The sequence below is a fragment of the Conger conger genome, chromosome 19 (genome assembly GCF_963514075.1).
Source record: "Conger conger chromosome 19, fConCon1.1, whole genome shotgun sequence".
NCBI classification, from domain to species: domain Eukaryota; kingdom Metazoa; phylum Chordata; class Actinopteri; order Anguilliformes; family Congridae; genus Conger; species Conger conger.
This window is the reverse complement of record NC_083778.1, coordinates 12,432,630-12,448,406: the sequence shown is the minus strand read 5'-3', so window position 1 is coordinate 12,448,406 and position 15,777 is coordinate 12,432,630. Positions and strand designations below refer to the sequence as shown.

General features: G+C 46.7%; 2 protein-coding genes across 2 annotated transcripts in view; one reads left to right on the top strand and one right to left on the bottom strand.

The window, feature by feature from the left end:
• The window catches only part of LOC133119205 (centrosomal protein of 41 kDa-like), a 9,145-nt gene extending 5,924 nt beyond the window's left edge, over positions 1–3,221 (top strand). The window contains 4 exon segments of the mRNA XM_061229690.1: positions 867–981; positions 1,652–1,678; positions 1,681–1,867; positions 2,704–3,221. Coding sequence (XP_061085674.1) covers positions 867–981; positions 1,652–1,678; positions 1,681–1,867; positions 2,704–2,809 — 435 coding nt within the window. The 3' untranslated portion in view covers positions 2,810–3,221.
• A 2,305-nt stretch (positions 3,222–5,526) lies between these two features.
• LOC133119022 (carboxypeptidase A1-like) lies at positions 5,527–12,581 on the bottom strand. Its single transcript, XM_061229393.1, has 11 exons — positions 12,424–12,581; positions 11,363–11,444; positions 10,702–10,836; positions 9,837–9,938; positions 9,346–9,447; positions 8,844–8,942; positions 8,120–8,230; positions 7,827–7,917; positions 7,263–7,462; positions 6,481–6,565; positions 5,527–5,872 (listed from the first exon to the last, which is right to left on the bottom strand). Exons 1-11 carry the CDS (start codon positions 12,486–12,488, stop codon positions 5,685–5,687), a joined length of 1,260 nt encoding a protein of 419 aa, XP_061085377.1. The 5' UTR covers positions 12,489–12,581; the 3' UTR covers positions 5,527–5,684.
• Positions 12,582–15,777: the final 3,196 nt, after the last annotated feature.

The window sequence follows — 15,777 nt, the reverse complement described above, 5'->3', positions numbered from 1 at the left end:
ATGGTTATGATACGCTAGCATACAAGGCTACTGGATGCAATGTTATATGTGCTTAGTGCTTTTGCTTTGTAAGAAAGACGATGATAGTGAATAGAGACCTACCCAGCTTTACATGAACAGTGTTGCTCCTTGATATCAGTGCCAGCCTCCTTCTCGATCAGCAGGTTATGTGGCAATTCACTTTTAGATTGGGATCTATAAGCTTTTGCCTCTATTTTGATCGCCTTATTATGTTAATTTTGTGTTACCTGGATGTCCTGTATGTAGCGCTCAAAGGCATACTGTAACCCTTTCTGTCTACTCCTATCTGAAACCGCATTTGCTGCTTTGTAAAAGCACGACAGCAGTTCAGCTGGAAGAGCTGTCAAACACGCCATGTTGAAACTGAAAGTTTGTCGGACCTAGCAACAATAACTAAGGGGGGCGGGGCTTAGCGAAAGGTCAATTGAGAAATTAAGTGTGCCAGTGTAATGTTGCTGTAATTTAAACTTCAAATACACTGTGCATACCCAATTTGTCAAATGTTGATATGACGGAATCAGATTCTCTCCAAACATATTTGTGTCCATAATGTTTGGGGATTAGTTTCTGAAAAATGTATCATACCGAACCACATAGGATCGAACAAAATGGCATCAGAACCAATGGAAATTTACAATGCGCCAAATCGTTGTCAATAATCGGTGAGGTCATGTGCCTAGGTATGGCACAGAGAATGAATTCGTAGCACCCGTTCAGTGAACAATGTGAAATCGTGAAATGGACAGAAAGAGGAGGACCGGTTGAGAGTTGGCCTCACCCGGCCGGTGAGAGATCTTCAGCGAGCGCGGAGGAGGAGAACGTGACGACCTTAACGGGCGGCTCAGAAAAACGCGGCGGGGAAGATCATCATCGTGTACGACGAGGACGAGAGGCTGGCCAGCCAGGCCGCCACCACCATGTGCGAGCGCGGGTTCGAGAACCTGTTCATGCTGTCCGGAGGTGAGCCCGTCTGACCCCCTGCACTCTCTCTCTCTCTGTGTGAATATCGAGCCACGGCCAGGGTCGTCGCAACAAGGGCCCGTCCGTTTCAGGACTTCTAGTCCCGATTATTTCATTGACTCAATCATGTCTGATCTGACGTGTGAATGAGTGCGGGCTTCAGCTGCAAGTGTATCCTCGTGATTTTACTGTGCTCAAGTACTGGCTAGAACCAGGGTAATTAATACAGCTGTCGGCAAATTAAAAACAAGGCAATTGGTTGGAAGGAAAACCAGACCTCGAGTTGGACACCCCTGCCGTAAAAGCTTCATTCTGTTACCACACAACTGTGACACTCCATTGCCTGTCTTATATGAGCAATGGTCAGCAATATCGATACAATTAGCATTAGCTATTTATTAGCATAAACTAGATTAATTTGCTAACTTCTTTGCAATGACAGGCTCGTGTTTAGTATGAGTATGTAATATGCACAGTACAGCACAAAACCGAATGTGCAATTCCTTCCGGTCCTTAAAACAGGGCAAACCAAATTCCCTCTGGGTGACCTGTCCGTGAAAGAATGAGCTTAGTCCAGTGGTGAATATGACTTCAGTGGTGAGGAACCTGCCCTCTCTCGCCGCTGAAATGGGCAGGTCTCTCTGCACGTCCTCCATCTTGTTTTGCTCAGGGTTGAAGGTGGTGGCTCAGAAGTTTCCGAAGGCCTGACGACGGGCTCCTTCCCGGCGCACTGCCTGCCGTCTCCCTCGGCGACGGGGGGCCGCAAGAGGCCCGTGGCCCCCCAGGCACCCCGCCCCGCGGAGAGGAAGTGGCGCTTCACCCTGGAGGACCTGGACCGGATCCAGCTGCACATGGAGGAGGTGCTCGTCCCCAGTGGCACCCAGCAGTGAGTGACTCCACACGAACCCTGAGTGACTCCACACTATAACCCTGAGTGACTCCACACGAACCCTGTGTGACTCCACACGAACCCTGAGTGACTCCACACTAACCCTGAGTGACTCCACACGAACCCTGAGTGACTCCACACGAACCCTGAGTGACTCCACACGAACCCTGTGTGACTCCACACGAACCCTGAGTGACTCCACACTAACCCTGAGTGACTCCACACGAACCCTGAGTGACTCCACACGAACCCTGAGTGACTCCACACGAACCCTGAGTGACTCCACACTATAACCCTGTGTGACTCCACACGAACCCTGAGTGACTCCACACGAACCCTGAGTGACTCCACACTATAACCCTGAGTGACTCCACACTAACCCTGAGTGACTCCACACTAACCCTGTGTGACTCCACACTAACCCTGTGTGACTCCACACGAACCCTGCTTCACGTGTGAGGTGTTCTCCCGACATGAATACAGGAACTGTAGCCTAACCCTTTCAGTCCGAAGCCAAATATGAAGGCTTTGGTAGAGAAAATTGAGAATGTTGAGAAAATGTAGTAGGGTTTTAATTTGGACTCAGAACTACAGTATAGCAGTCATTTTGATTGGTTGAAAAGACTGAGAGTGTTCGTCTGAAAGGGCAGTGTGTCTGTCCATTATTTATTTCTTCTTTTGTTCTGTGCAATAAAGGAGACCTAAAAGTCAAAGTCTTTCCCTCTCTCTCTCCCTCTCTCTCTCTCTCTCCCTCTCTCTCTCCCTCTCCCTCCCTCTCTCTCTCTCTCCCTCTCTCTCTCTCTCTCTCTCTCTCTCTCTCCAGGTCGGTTGAGCAGGTTGTCTGTGGGCAGCGCTCCGTCGAGCGCACGGAGTCGTCTCTCCCTCTCCTCCGCCGGGTCGGACAGCGCCCGGTCCCAGAGCAGCCGGCCCTGGAAATAAGCCCCGCCCCCACAGCCCCAGCCTCCACGCCCCATTCGCTCTCACCCCGACTATACCGCCGTCTCCCCGGCAACCGCTGAGTCAGTCACGTAGAGCCGCGTCCCACCCTGCTGCTTTTAGACTGGTAGGACTCGGCAAGTCTCTCCCCCTCTGTGAGGAACGGCCCTGTGGCACCAGACCTGGGTCACATACGCATACATACGTTTTCCGGATTCAAATACTTCTCCGTGCCCCATTCATTTTCCTGGCGCAGTTCACCCAGCCTAGGGGACCAGAAGGCGGGGTCTGTACTTTTTTTGAGAGTGTTTCATAGGTTCCAATGCACCAGGCAAGCGTGAGAAAGTCAGGTGTTGAAAAATGTTTCAATCCAAAACGATGACGTATTTGACCCAGGTTTGATTTGCACACAGGAAGTTTTCAGTTTAGCTCTTCTCCACTGACTTGTACAGGAAGACATGAGGACAGGAATCCACACTACTATTCCCAAAAAATGATCTACTTTTATATATATATATATATATTGAGTGTTTTGATTCCTCGGGACCATCGTAGGATTGGAAGGTTTAAGTGCAAATAAACAGTCCCTCTTCTGTAACCTTCAGATCAAATATTTCCACTTAGAGTAAGGATTGTGAGTCTGTAGGCTAATCAACAATCATCATCGCTTTCTGTCGTTTGTGTAGCTGTTAGTCAGAAAACGACCGGGCGATTGCGTGACTAAATCTCTCCGTTGCCATTTAGTCAATGGTATCTTTTTTTTTGTGTGTGTGTGTATTTCCCAGCTGACTGAACCCTGTTGGGCTTTTTGTAGGTACATACAGAGGCTCTTAGAGTCGTGATATGAATTCAAATGGAACGGCCTGTCTGGCTGACGATAATGTTTGTCGTATACAGGAAGTACCGGAATCAGAACCGTCCATAAAACTCAAGCATATTTTTTGGCCTGAGTCGTTTACAGGTACAGCTATGTATGTATACCCACAGAAGCCAGGCACACTTAACTTCCCCACAACAAATCATCAAGGGCTTTGAATGTCAAGGTGAAAATAAGCCCTGTTACTGCAAAGCCTTACTTTATAATCATTGTTTTAAGTTCTACTCTTTCCCGAACCCTATGCATTTCTACACGGCTTATAAGCGGATTGGGGTAGCCGTCTGTTAATTTAACCCTTTAAAGTGTACGGTCATTAAAATATGTGAATAGAGTGTTCTAAACTGAACATTCTAATGCTGATGTCATAATCACTACTGGTGACTGAAAGCAATGGGGTTCTAGAACACTGAAAGAAAGGAAAAAAAAAACAAAAAAACATTCCAAAAAAATCAAAGGGATAAGTAAGGTATTTATGAATGGAGGTAGAGCTTTTTGAAGCAATGTTTCGCATGCCTTAATTCAATGAAGGGTTGTGGATTTTCCACTTTAATGAAGCGAGCCTTTTGACAAACATTTGTCATCAACTGGTTCAGAGAGCCACTGGGACGATTTTACTGAAGCGCACCTTTCCAGTTTAGCACGCTATGAAATGCACTTGTCTGCCTTTTTAGAGGAAAAGAAAATGGGACCATTTTTTTTAAGCAAAAGTGCAAGATCTGGGCAATCAACAGTAGTTTTCGGGGGCTGTATTTTTTTTATCGAATATTCGGGATTCGTGCAACAGTATTGTTTCGTTTCTGGCTGTGAAGGTGACTCGAAAAACCATTTCTAGCGACAAACGTTTTCTTTCAACGTGATGGATTGGGCACTGGGGACCCATCTAACGCATCTTTTTTTACACAACTTATTGTACGTGCCCTGTCTCTGAGTGTGTTTTAACTTGCCGATTTGGCTACCTGCTTATGAGTCCACACCCAACCTTCTGAGAAATCTGCTGTGAGACAAAAATGAAGAAGGTAACAGAACTGAAGCCTGTGGTCTGAATGTGATTCCTCTGGCCTGCTTTATTTTGTATATTTAATGTGTAATAAAGAATATGTGTTTAAATCCTGCTCCGTGTTCACTGTATGTTGTGGAGGTTGGAGTTGTCTGCCGTGGTCCCATGTGAGTGTTTAACTCCGGGATGATCAACTCACGGCCCTCCAGGGCTGAGAACGGCTGGCTTTCCGCCCTCCCTTTACCTGGGAGTCAGGTGTGAAGAGTCTGGCCAATCAGCGGTGCTAATTGTTCAGTTCATTGCCCAGTAGAAAAGAAAGTGAATTTGGAATCAAGGGCAGGATTTGATGACCCCTGCTTTAAGCAATATTTATCTTTTTTGAGGTGTCTTGATGTCATGCCTGCCAGATATGGCCTGTTGGAACTTCTTGAGATCCATAAAATGTCCATAATTCCACAAGGGACCTGCCTGGGCTAGTCAAAAATGGACACTGAAAGTGAAAGGATGTGAAGATGAAACTATCCCTTCGAGATGGGGCTGCCCATCACTGTTCCTGGAGATCTACCTTCCTGTAGGTTGTCACTCCGACCCTAACAAAGCACACCTCATTTAAGTGCTTTGTAAGGGTTGGAGTGAACACCTACAGGAAGGTAGATCTCCAGGAACAGGGTTGGGCAGCCCTGCTCTAGCTGTTGAAAGAGGTGTGCTTTGTTGTGGTTGGTTTGAACCGACAGGACAGTAGATCTCCAGGAACAGGGTTGGGCAGCCCTCCTCTAAAATCATTTTTGGAACCAAAAAGCATTCCCATTCCAAATGGAGAGAGTAAAGAAGACTGAAGACATGGGATGATGAAGGAAAGGTCATTGTATTAGATTTATTTCTTACAGAGGTGGTGTCTCTAGTCTAGACTGAGTCTGTTACACTCTACTCAGTACAGGTTGGTCTAGACTGAGGCTGTTAAACTCTGCTCAGTACATGTTGTTCTAGACTGAGTTAAACTGTGCTCAGTACATGTTGTTCTTGGCGTGCTCCATGATGACCATCAGGGCCAGCCAGGTCTCCTGGGCGGTAGGGATGATCTGATTGGGGGGCAGGACGAACCCGTAGCGGCCGGTGTCTCTCAGCTCGAAGGTGTAGGAGTACTTGATGCCCTGCTTGTAGGTCCAGTCGATGGTGCCTCCACTCGCTTGGTCTGCAGGGAGAGGCAAGGCTCAGATTCAGCCCACAGAGCGTGTGTGTGACTTACTGTGTGTGTGTGTGTGTGTGTGTGTGTGTGTGTGTGTGTCACTTACTGTGTGACTTACTCTGTGTGTGTGTGTGTGTGTGTGTGTGTGTGTGTGTGACTTACTGTGTGTGTGTGTGTGTGTGTGTGTGTACATGTGCGTGCGTGTGGAGCCTATTCACTGTTTCTGGATTTGTATACCGTATGTTTGCTTCTGCATGTATTCATGTGTGTGTGTTCACTGTTTCTGCTTTTGTGTATATATGCTTCTGGGTGTATTCACGTGCATATGTCCGTTGCTGTGTTTGTGTATGTCTTCCTGTGTGTGTGTGTGTGTGTGTGTCTGTTCACGCATCTCTTTTTGTGAATGCCTGCCATGTGCTTCTGTGTGTGTGTGTATTTGTGTGTGTGTGTGTGTGTGTGAGTGTATTCATTGTTTCTGCTTTTGTGTATGTATGTTTCTGTGTGTGTGTGTGTGTGTGTGTGTGTGTGTGTGTGTGTGTGTGTGTGTGTGCATGTGTGGGTTTGTAGTGTGCGCGTGTGCGTTTGTGTTGCGTATGTGTGTGAGAGTCACTCACAGATGGTGTTGATGATGCTGCCGTATCTGTATCTGGTTCCGTACAGAGAGGCCAGTTCAGTGATGGCCTGCTCGGCCAGAGCATGCTGGGAACAGAAAAAAGCCATTCACCCAAACGTTCAAAAGCCAGCTGAACTAATGCCTCGTTCATTAAAATTTTCTGTGGAAATAATAAGAACTGAAATTGTTTTCACTGTAATAAGGGACACCATTTATACGTGGTGCTTTCATGGGCTACTATAAAATGTTATCAAAGCTCCCTCACATGCATATTTAATATCACTGTTTTTATAAACTAGTCCAGATGCCCTTTAACCTCTGAAATGTAGCAGCATCTAAAGTACCAACCTCCTGTCTTGTATTTCCTGTTTAAATAATTGGTTTCAGTGCTATGGAGGGCCGTGTGTACACTGTTTTTTATTCCAGCCTCAGATCTTCACTATATCATTAGTTCAGTTATTTACTGAATTAGGGCTGTATGTTTGCACATAAACTACATAAAGTGTATGTTATTTGGGTTGAAATAACACAAATTATATCTAAGTAACTGCTTACACTCTGTGCCTTGATGCAGTTAAATGCATATGGCTGAATGAGTAATTGAACTCAATTAAGGCAGCATTCATTGGCTGGAATGAAAACCTGCACACACACACGGCCCTCTGTGGCAGCGGGTTTGAGACCCCCCCCCCCCCCGGTCTGAATGAGGGTGAGCGCGTCGTTTGGCGGTTGGTGAGGACGGGCGTGCCGTTGGGCGGTTTCCTGAGGCTGCGATTGGCTCACCAGCTCGGCCTGGTCTGCGGCGGGCTGGCGGGTGTAGCCGTAGGGGTACAGCAGCATCTGGGAGTAGCTGTGGATGGACACGAAGGCCTTGATGTTGCCGTGGGCGCGCACGAAGTCCACGATGGAGCTGACCTCGGACTCGGAGTGGGCGCGCGGGCCCCGGTACGTCTCGCTGCAGGCGCTGCCACTGGCCCCGGGACCTGCCAATCACAGGGCCACGCCTTCAGACCAATCACCTGGACCAGGAGGCCTTCTGAGGTGGGTCTGTTTTTCGGGTGGGTCTGTAGCACCAGGACTCTACTGGAGACTGTCGTCCGTCAAACTAAGTGTACGTCTGACTGGCTATTCTTGATGTGGTTCTCCTCAGTTTATAGTTGTTCTAACACATTGGTGGGATACATACACAGCTGGTGGTGCTGTGTATGTATAATACTTATTCAGCAAGAAAGTAGTTAATCAAAGGAATTCAAGATGGATGTCCACTCTGTTGTTTTCAGGCCTGGATTCATTAGTGTGTCCTTACCGCAGGGAGTGGTGTAAAAGAACCGAGCTGCACGCATTTACCTCCGAAACCCGCGTCCCAGTTTCTGTTGGGGTCCACTCCCACACAGGAAGTGCCAGGGTTGGGCTTCCTGGTCTTACGCCACATACGGTTCTGTAAAGATGGAGATTACAGATGCCCTCTGGTGAGTATGCTAATGACACTTGAGCAGATAATATTCATATTTCTCCAACGTGCAAAAAAGCACTTTACACAGTAGAAGAAAGAGAAATAAAACAGAATGAAAATGACAGACTTGAGGGAAACAGAAGTTTTAGGTTCTGGGTTATGGAGCCCAGCCCTGACCAGGACTCACGGTGGTGTGGGTGTACTCGTAGCCGTCAGGGTTGGTCACGATCTCCAGGAAGATGTCCATCCTGTTGAGGAGGTCGGTGAGGGCGGGGTCGCGACCGTAGTCGGTCACAATCTGTTCAAGAAATAAGAACCGCTACAGTGACCGCTCCTGACACCATCCTGTCGATTTTTAACGATGTTTCCTTGGCTAAAGTTTGAAAATACGAGCCTGCGTTTGAATTTGATGCACAATTGTGGGTAGCAGACGCTTGTTGGGCTTTTTATACATACAGTAAGTGGACCATGTGACTTTGCTGGAAGAAAGGTAAGAACTGACTTCACTTGTAGGTGCTTCACTTAAACCTCATATTCCTTCACTGAAGGCAAATATTATTCCAAACATGCATTTCCTCTTTGTAATGTTAGTAGTCTTCACGTTTTGTGATGCAAATGTGTCTGTTCAGTCCTATATTGTGTGTAATGGATAATTTATTTGGCCTAAGCTTGAAGTTAGCTTAGTGTTTGTTGCCTAGTGGCTAAGGTGTTTGACTGTGGCAGAAGGTTGGTGGTTCGAGCCCTGGTGCAGTCACAATAAGATTCGTGCTCTAGGGGGGCTTGTCCCCTGCTTAGTCAAATAAAATGTAAGTGGCTTTGGACAAAAGCGTCAGCTGAATAACTGTATTGTGTGTGTAACAGATTCAGGAGGAGGTGAAGGCCCTTCGGGAGGGGGCGGAAGGTTCCGGTACCTTCTTGGCAAACCAGGTGCCGCTGGCCTGGGTGACCCACTCTCTGGAGTGGATCCCGGTGTCGATCCACACGGCCGGCCGGTTCGGTCCGGTGCTGAACTGCAGGGGTGGAGAAGAGCAGGGCCAGACACGCCGCCATTTTACACTTTCCCCGTGTGGACTGTGCATCCACCTGGAGCTCTGCTGAGTTGCTGTTTCAGCACTTTATTCATTAATCTTGCGAGACTTTGTATGTTTTTATAAAATGGCCCGAGCAGCCATTTCATTATTATTATTATTATTATTATTATTATTATTATTATTATTATCATTACTACTACAGAATGTATTATTCTTATTGAAATCTTTTCGATGCTTTGTCTAGTGTACTACCTATGATGATGTGCGTTGTAACGATGTTGCCCCATGTCTCAACAGGAAATAATTGTCCAGATTTCTATTGTGCCATGTCTAATGTAAGATCATTGTTGTGAATATCTGTGTCAGTGCGCTGCATGCTCACCTTGAGGATGTTCAGGGGTCGGTTCTGGTAGCTGGCGCCGATGGTGGTCTTGCTCACCAGACCGGGGTTCTCAGCCACCAGCATGTCCATGAAGCTGTAGATCTGGACTCAGAGAAAAGCAGGTGTGAGATGGCAGGCGTGCAGAAGAGCATCTCCACGTTCTCTCTACAGAGCACCATACAGGCGCACACCATACTGGACCCCTCTCTTTCTGAGGTAGGTGTTGTCGTAGTAACGCCAAGCCCAGGTCCTGATTGGCTGATGTTTGTTCATTTTTGTTCTGCACACTTAGGTCTTTGCCATTTCATTAGCCTGTGAGAATTCAGTATTTCTGTTTGGACAGCTTGCGCAACGCTCATAAAATACCACCCACCCTCAGCAGGAGATGATTTTCTCAGGTTAGTGCGAGCAGAGGAAACGGGTTGTGATGAGGATAACTGCGTCACTGAGGCCCGTCAGCGCAGCGGTGCTCTGAGCCTCGGGGCACTCACCTCGTTCAGGGGGTGGTAGTTGGCGTAGTCGTAGGCGTCGGTGTTCCGGGGCACCGCCGTGCGGGCGCCCTGCATCTGCTGCTTCTCCTCGTCCAGAACGGCCTGCGGAGGGAAGGAGCAGCGCCCGGTTACTGACTGCTGCTCTCTCAGTACAGCTATTCTCTCAGTACCGCTGCTCTCTCAGTACTTCTGCTCTCTCAGCACTGCTGCTCTCTCAGTACCGCTGATCTAGTACCGCTGATCTCTCAGTACTGCGATTCTCTCAGGACTTCTGCTCTCTCAGTACTTCTGCTCTCTCAGCACTGCTGCTCTCTCAGTACTTCTGCTCTCTCAGCACTGCTGCTCTCTCAGTACCGCTGATCTAGTACCGCTGATCTCTCAGTACTGCGATTCTCTCAGGACTTCTGCTCTCTCAGTACTTCTGCTCTCTCAGTACTTCTGCTCTCTCAGTACTTCTGCTCTCTCAGCACTGCTGCTCTCTCAGTACCGCTGATCTCTCAGTACCGCTGATCTCTGAGTACTGCGATTCTCTCAGTACTTCTGCTCTCTCTCAGTTCCGCTGCTCTCTCAGCACTGCTGCTCTCTCAGTACCGCTGCTCTTGAGGCTCACCCCAGTGCTGTGAGCTTTCAGTAAGGTGAGTCACAAAGTTAATGGTCACAAACTCTGTTAGCGCTCTAGGGCTCTAGCGCTTTAGCCTCGTGAAGGCTGCAGGCTCATTTTACACACATGTTGCTTTCCTCTCGCGACTCAAAGACTTGCAGGTCAGGCTACTTTAGAGGGAATTAACAGGACTTTGCTGTAAAGGAGCATGTGTGCTCAGTGTACCCTGTATAAACAAAGGTGACATGAACATTGTACACACACCTGCAGGTCCTCGATCATGACGGAGTAGGGGATGTCGTTGACCAGCAGGTAGGCCTTGACATCCTGCAGGCTGTGGAAGGGAACGTGGATGTCCACAGGGAGGGAGGGGTCCACCGGATCCATCCAGAAGTCCAGCTGGAGGAGAAACATCTCTGTCAACGTGCAGGACACACACTGGCCCCTACTGTTAACTCACACTGGCCCCAACTGTTAACTCACACTGGCTCCTGAATGTTAACTCGCACTGGGCCCTACTGTTAACACACACTGGCCCCTACTGTTAACTCACACTGGCCCCTTTCTGTTAACTCACACTGGCCTCCAATCTTCAGAGCCAATTTCAGAGCCAACAGTGAAGGTAAAAAAAAAAAATCTGTTCTTTTATTTGTTCTGAACTGTCTTTGTGTAATTGCTTTGGAATAGACCTGAGCAACACACTTTCTTGAAATCCTGACGTTTTGCTCTCTATTCCACACGTTAATTTCTCTCCCTTTAGCTGAACAATGAGGCCCCTTGCTCATGAATGTCTTATTTGAACCCTGTTCAGGTTGACTTGATGTGCAGGTAGTTTCAGGGTGAATGTTTTATTTGAACCCTGTTCAGGATGACTTTGTGCAGGTGATTTTAGTGTCAGGTTGAGTGGCCCCCAGGTCAGACTCACCTGTAGAAGATCCACCTCACTCAGGTCCTGGAGCAGAGAGATCTGAGCTTCATCTTTGGCGTTGATTCTCAGCACCTGATCACTGGAGATCACACAGCACTTTAGCACCACACACTGGACCAAAACACATGCTACTGCCATCTCTCTCTCCGTCTGTAGCTGTGTGTCAAATCCTCCACCAGGGGGAGCTATAGTACATGAGGGTGAAGCCGTCTTCTTTTTAGGGCTGGTTTCACAGAAAGATGAAGTTTGGTCCTGGACTAAATAGAGTTTTGTATTGAGAATCTTTATTCAAAATTGAATTTAGTCTAGAAATAGGCTTCATCTGTGTCCGTGAAACTGGCCCTTAAAACAAAAATAGTGTACCAAACCTTTTTTCTGTACATAAAAAACTGCATGATTGTGACTGATATGCATTTTCACAATTACGATGATGAAGAGATTTTTCCCCCAGATGATGATGATAATGGTTATGATCATTCATTGTTCTTCTTAATTGAGGCTTGAAAACTGGAGTAGTCGTGAGAGCAGGGGGAAATATTAGTGTGTGTCTGTTACTGTTCCCTCAAAAAGCTGTTAACTTTGATTGCAAAAACAGAATCACGCTGTTTCGCCATTGGCCGTGACCACACTGGTAGTTAGCGTTTAAGCAACAAGGAAGCGGGAAACCGCACTCAAACAAGCCTGTGCATGTTTCAACGTCTCTCGATGCTGGCTATAATAGAAAATTAGACATGAAAACAATCGGGTCGGAAACAGCCTGCATTTCACTTGACGGCAATCTAGTGGCAAAATGTGAATGTGAAAAGTGCAGATGCACTGAACAGATTTTAGAACGGCGTGCAGAAGAGCATCTCTACGCTCTCTCTACAGAGCACCATACAGGCACAAACAGCAGGACTAGCAGCCCTGGACCCCTCTCTTTCTGACGTAGGCGTTGTCTGAGCCCAGGTCCTGAGTGCAGACGCACTGAACAGATTTTAGCGTTACCCCTGACCCCTCAGCATGGTACGTGTCTCTGATGTCCCTCACAAAGCCCCCGGAGGTGAAAGGTCGCTCACCCTCCGAAGGTTTCCTGGCCAATCACGGCCCCCAGCAGCGCGGCCAGCAGCACGAGTCCCTTCATCGCAGTGTCAGAATCAGGAGGGCCCGCCGGCCCCCTCCTTATATGCCAGGGGCCACGTCACCAGCTTGATGTCGAAAGTCCACGTGTCACTTGTCGCACTGACCCGCTCCGGCTGTGCATTTTCCCACAGCAACACAGATTGTGTGCTGCTCTGCACAACATGAAGAACTGGCATCAGCTCTTTTCTCCCTGTTCTTTAGGAGATAGAGGCATTCAAAAAAAATCTCTCGGTCTGTGCAAACCTTCGCTGACGTCAGCCGAAAGGTCTTTGAGAAAGAAACAACATTCGGGAAAGGACCGAGTGATGAACCGTAGAATGACAACAGAATCATAGGGAAGGCGTTGACATTGGGGTTCAGGCAGATGTCTGTGCTGAAGTGTGTTAGCATTCTCACTGATGCAGCCCAAAATCCTGCACTGAAATGGGTAATAAAAGACTTTTCACCTCGTCTCTTTATTTGCTCTTCACTGTTTAGTGAGAATGAAAGTCTTGCACACATTATCATGCTCTCCCACTCAACATTTTTTCATTGTGCAAGAGAGGAAGTCTCATTGTGGCCTGGTTTTGCCACAGTATTTTACAATATATCTTTTCTTTTAGAAGAAAATTAAGATTACATGCTTGGGGATGTACGTGGGGGAGTTTGCATGAAGGGGCATCAACCAAAATGTCCCCCTTCACACGATTAACTAGGGACTGAACAAAAGACATTTTCACACATCTCCACACAAACCGATGCTATGGATCGCACATCTGCTTGCTGCAGCCGCGGCTGTGTTTTCTGGCACTCGCAGAAGTGGAGGTTGCAGGCGTGAGCGGAGAATGAGGTAGGTCAGAAGACGCTTCGAGGGACGCCATCCGGTCACACCTGCTTCCCTGGAGACGGTGGAGTTGGCTGTTGTTAGCTGGTGATGGTAAGGGAGATGTCTACCTTGCAGGAAAGACACGGGACCAATGCTCCACATTTTTGAGGCTGAAAGACATGCAGCACTCAATTATGACATATAATAATGACACTAAATCAGACATACAATGCACACGATCCAGCTGCTCTTGCAGAGAATGGTGTGTATAATTGTGAAAAACAGACAGGCAAATTAACTTCTATTTCATCACAAGCAGTACAGCATCAGGATTGGTCAATCAAATGGCACATACATGTGCCGTGAAGACAAAGTGTTGACAGTAAGGAGAATAACATGCATTCAAAATGAATGAATGAAAGGCACTGCAGACATTTAAATTCAAGTAAAGCCAGCAAAAGGGGTGTAATGTTGTATCACATGAGGGTCCAGGTGTAGAAGCCAGTGATTGGTCTACTACAATGGTGGGGAAAGGGTTATAATTTAGCCCAGCATGAACACATCTCATTGAACTAATTAATCATGGTCTCCTGATGAGTCGAATAGGTGTGGTAATGCAGGGGTAGAACCCTGCACACACACACAGGCTCTCTTCAGATGGCACTGGACACCAATTGCACGAGTCTAAAGGTTACGATAAGCTGATGGTGTATTGCTGTTGGGGTTTGTTAGCTTTACTGGGTGTTTAGTGTGGTCTTGAATATCTTAGCTGAAGACATATTGCTGAGGGAGTTGATTATCTTTACTGGGTCTTTAGTGTGGTCTTGAATATCTTAGCTGAAGACGTATTGCGGAGGGAGTTGATTAGCTTCACTGGGTGTTCAGTATGGCCTTGAATATCTTAGTTGACGACGGATTGCTGAGGGAGTTGATTTATCTTTATTGGGAGTTTAGTCTTGTCTTGAATATCTTGGCAGAAGATGTATTGCTGAGGGAGTTGATTATCTTTACTGGGTGATTAATGTGGTATTGAATATCTTAGCTGAAGACGTATTGCTGAGGGAGTTGATTATCTTTACTGGGTGTTCAGTATGGTCTTGAATATCTTAGCTGAAGACGTATTTCTGAGGGAGTTGATTATCTTTACTGGGTGTTTAGTGTGGTCTTGAATATCTTAGCTGAAGACGTATTGCGGAGTGAGTTAACCATCTTTACGGGTGTTCAGTATGGTCTTGAATATCTTAGTTGAAGACGTATTGCGGAGGGAGTTGATTGTCTTTACTTGGTGTTTCGTGTGGTCTTGAATATCATAGCTGAACAAGTATTGCGGAGGGAGTTGATTATCTTTACTGGGTGTGTAGTGTGGTCTTGAATATCTTAGCTGAAGACGTATTGCTGAGGGAGTTGTTTATCTTTACTGGGTGTTTAGTGTGGTCTTGAATATCTTAGCTGAAGACGTATTGTGGAGTGAGTTAACCATCTTTACTGGGTGTTCAGTATGGTCTTGAATATCTTAGTTGAAGACGTATTGCGGAGGGAGTTGATTGTCTTTACTTGGTGTTTCGTGTGGTCCTGAATATCTTGGCTGAAGACGTATTGCTGAGGGAGTTGATTATCTTTATTGGGTGTTTAGTATTGTCTTGAATATCTTAGCTGCAGACGTATTGCTGAGGGAGTTGACTATCTTTACTTGGTGTTTTGTGTGGTCTTGAATATCTTAGCTGAAGACGTATTGCGGAGGGAGTTGATTATCTTTACTGGTGTTTAGTGTGGTCTTGAATATCTTAGCTGAAGACGTATTGCGGAGTGAGTTAACCATCTTTACTGGGTGTTCAGTGTGGTCTTGAATATCTTAGTTGAAGACGTATTGCGGAAGGAGTTGATTGTCTTTACTTGGTGTTTCGTGTGGTCTTGAATATCTTAGCTGAAGACGTATTGGGGAGTGAGTTGACTATCTTTACTGGGTGTTTCGTGTGGTCTTGAATATCTTAGCTGAAGACGTATTGCGGAGGGAGTTGATTATCTTTACTGGGTATTCAGTGTGGTCTTGAAAATCTTAGCTGAAGACGTATTGCTGAGGGAGTTGACTATCTTTATTGGGTGTTTCGTGTGGTCTTGAATATCTTAGCTGAAGACGTATTGCAGAGGGAGTTGATTATCTTTACTGGGTGTTCAGTGTGGTCTTGAATATCTTAGCTGAAGACGTACTGCTGAGGGAGTTGATCATCTTTACTGGGTGTTTAGTGTGGTCTTGAATATCTCAGCTGAAGACGTATTGCTGAGGGAGTTGATTATCTTTACTGAGTGTTTAGTGTGGTCTTGAATATCTTGGCTGAAGACGTATTGCGGAGTGAGTTAACCATCTTTACTGGGTGTTCAGTGTGGTCTTGAATATCTTAGCTAAAGACGTATTGCGGAGTGAGTTGATTGTCTTTACTTGGTGTTTAGTGTGGTCTTGAATATCTTAGCTGAAGAAATATTGCTG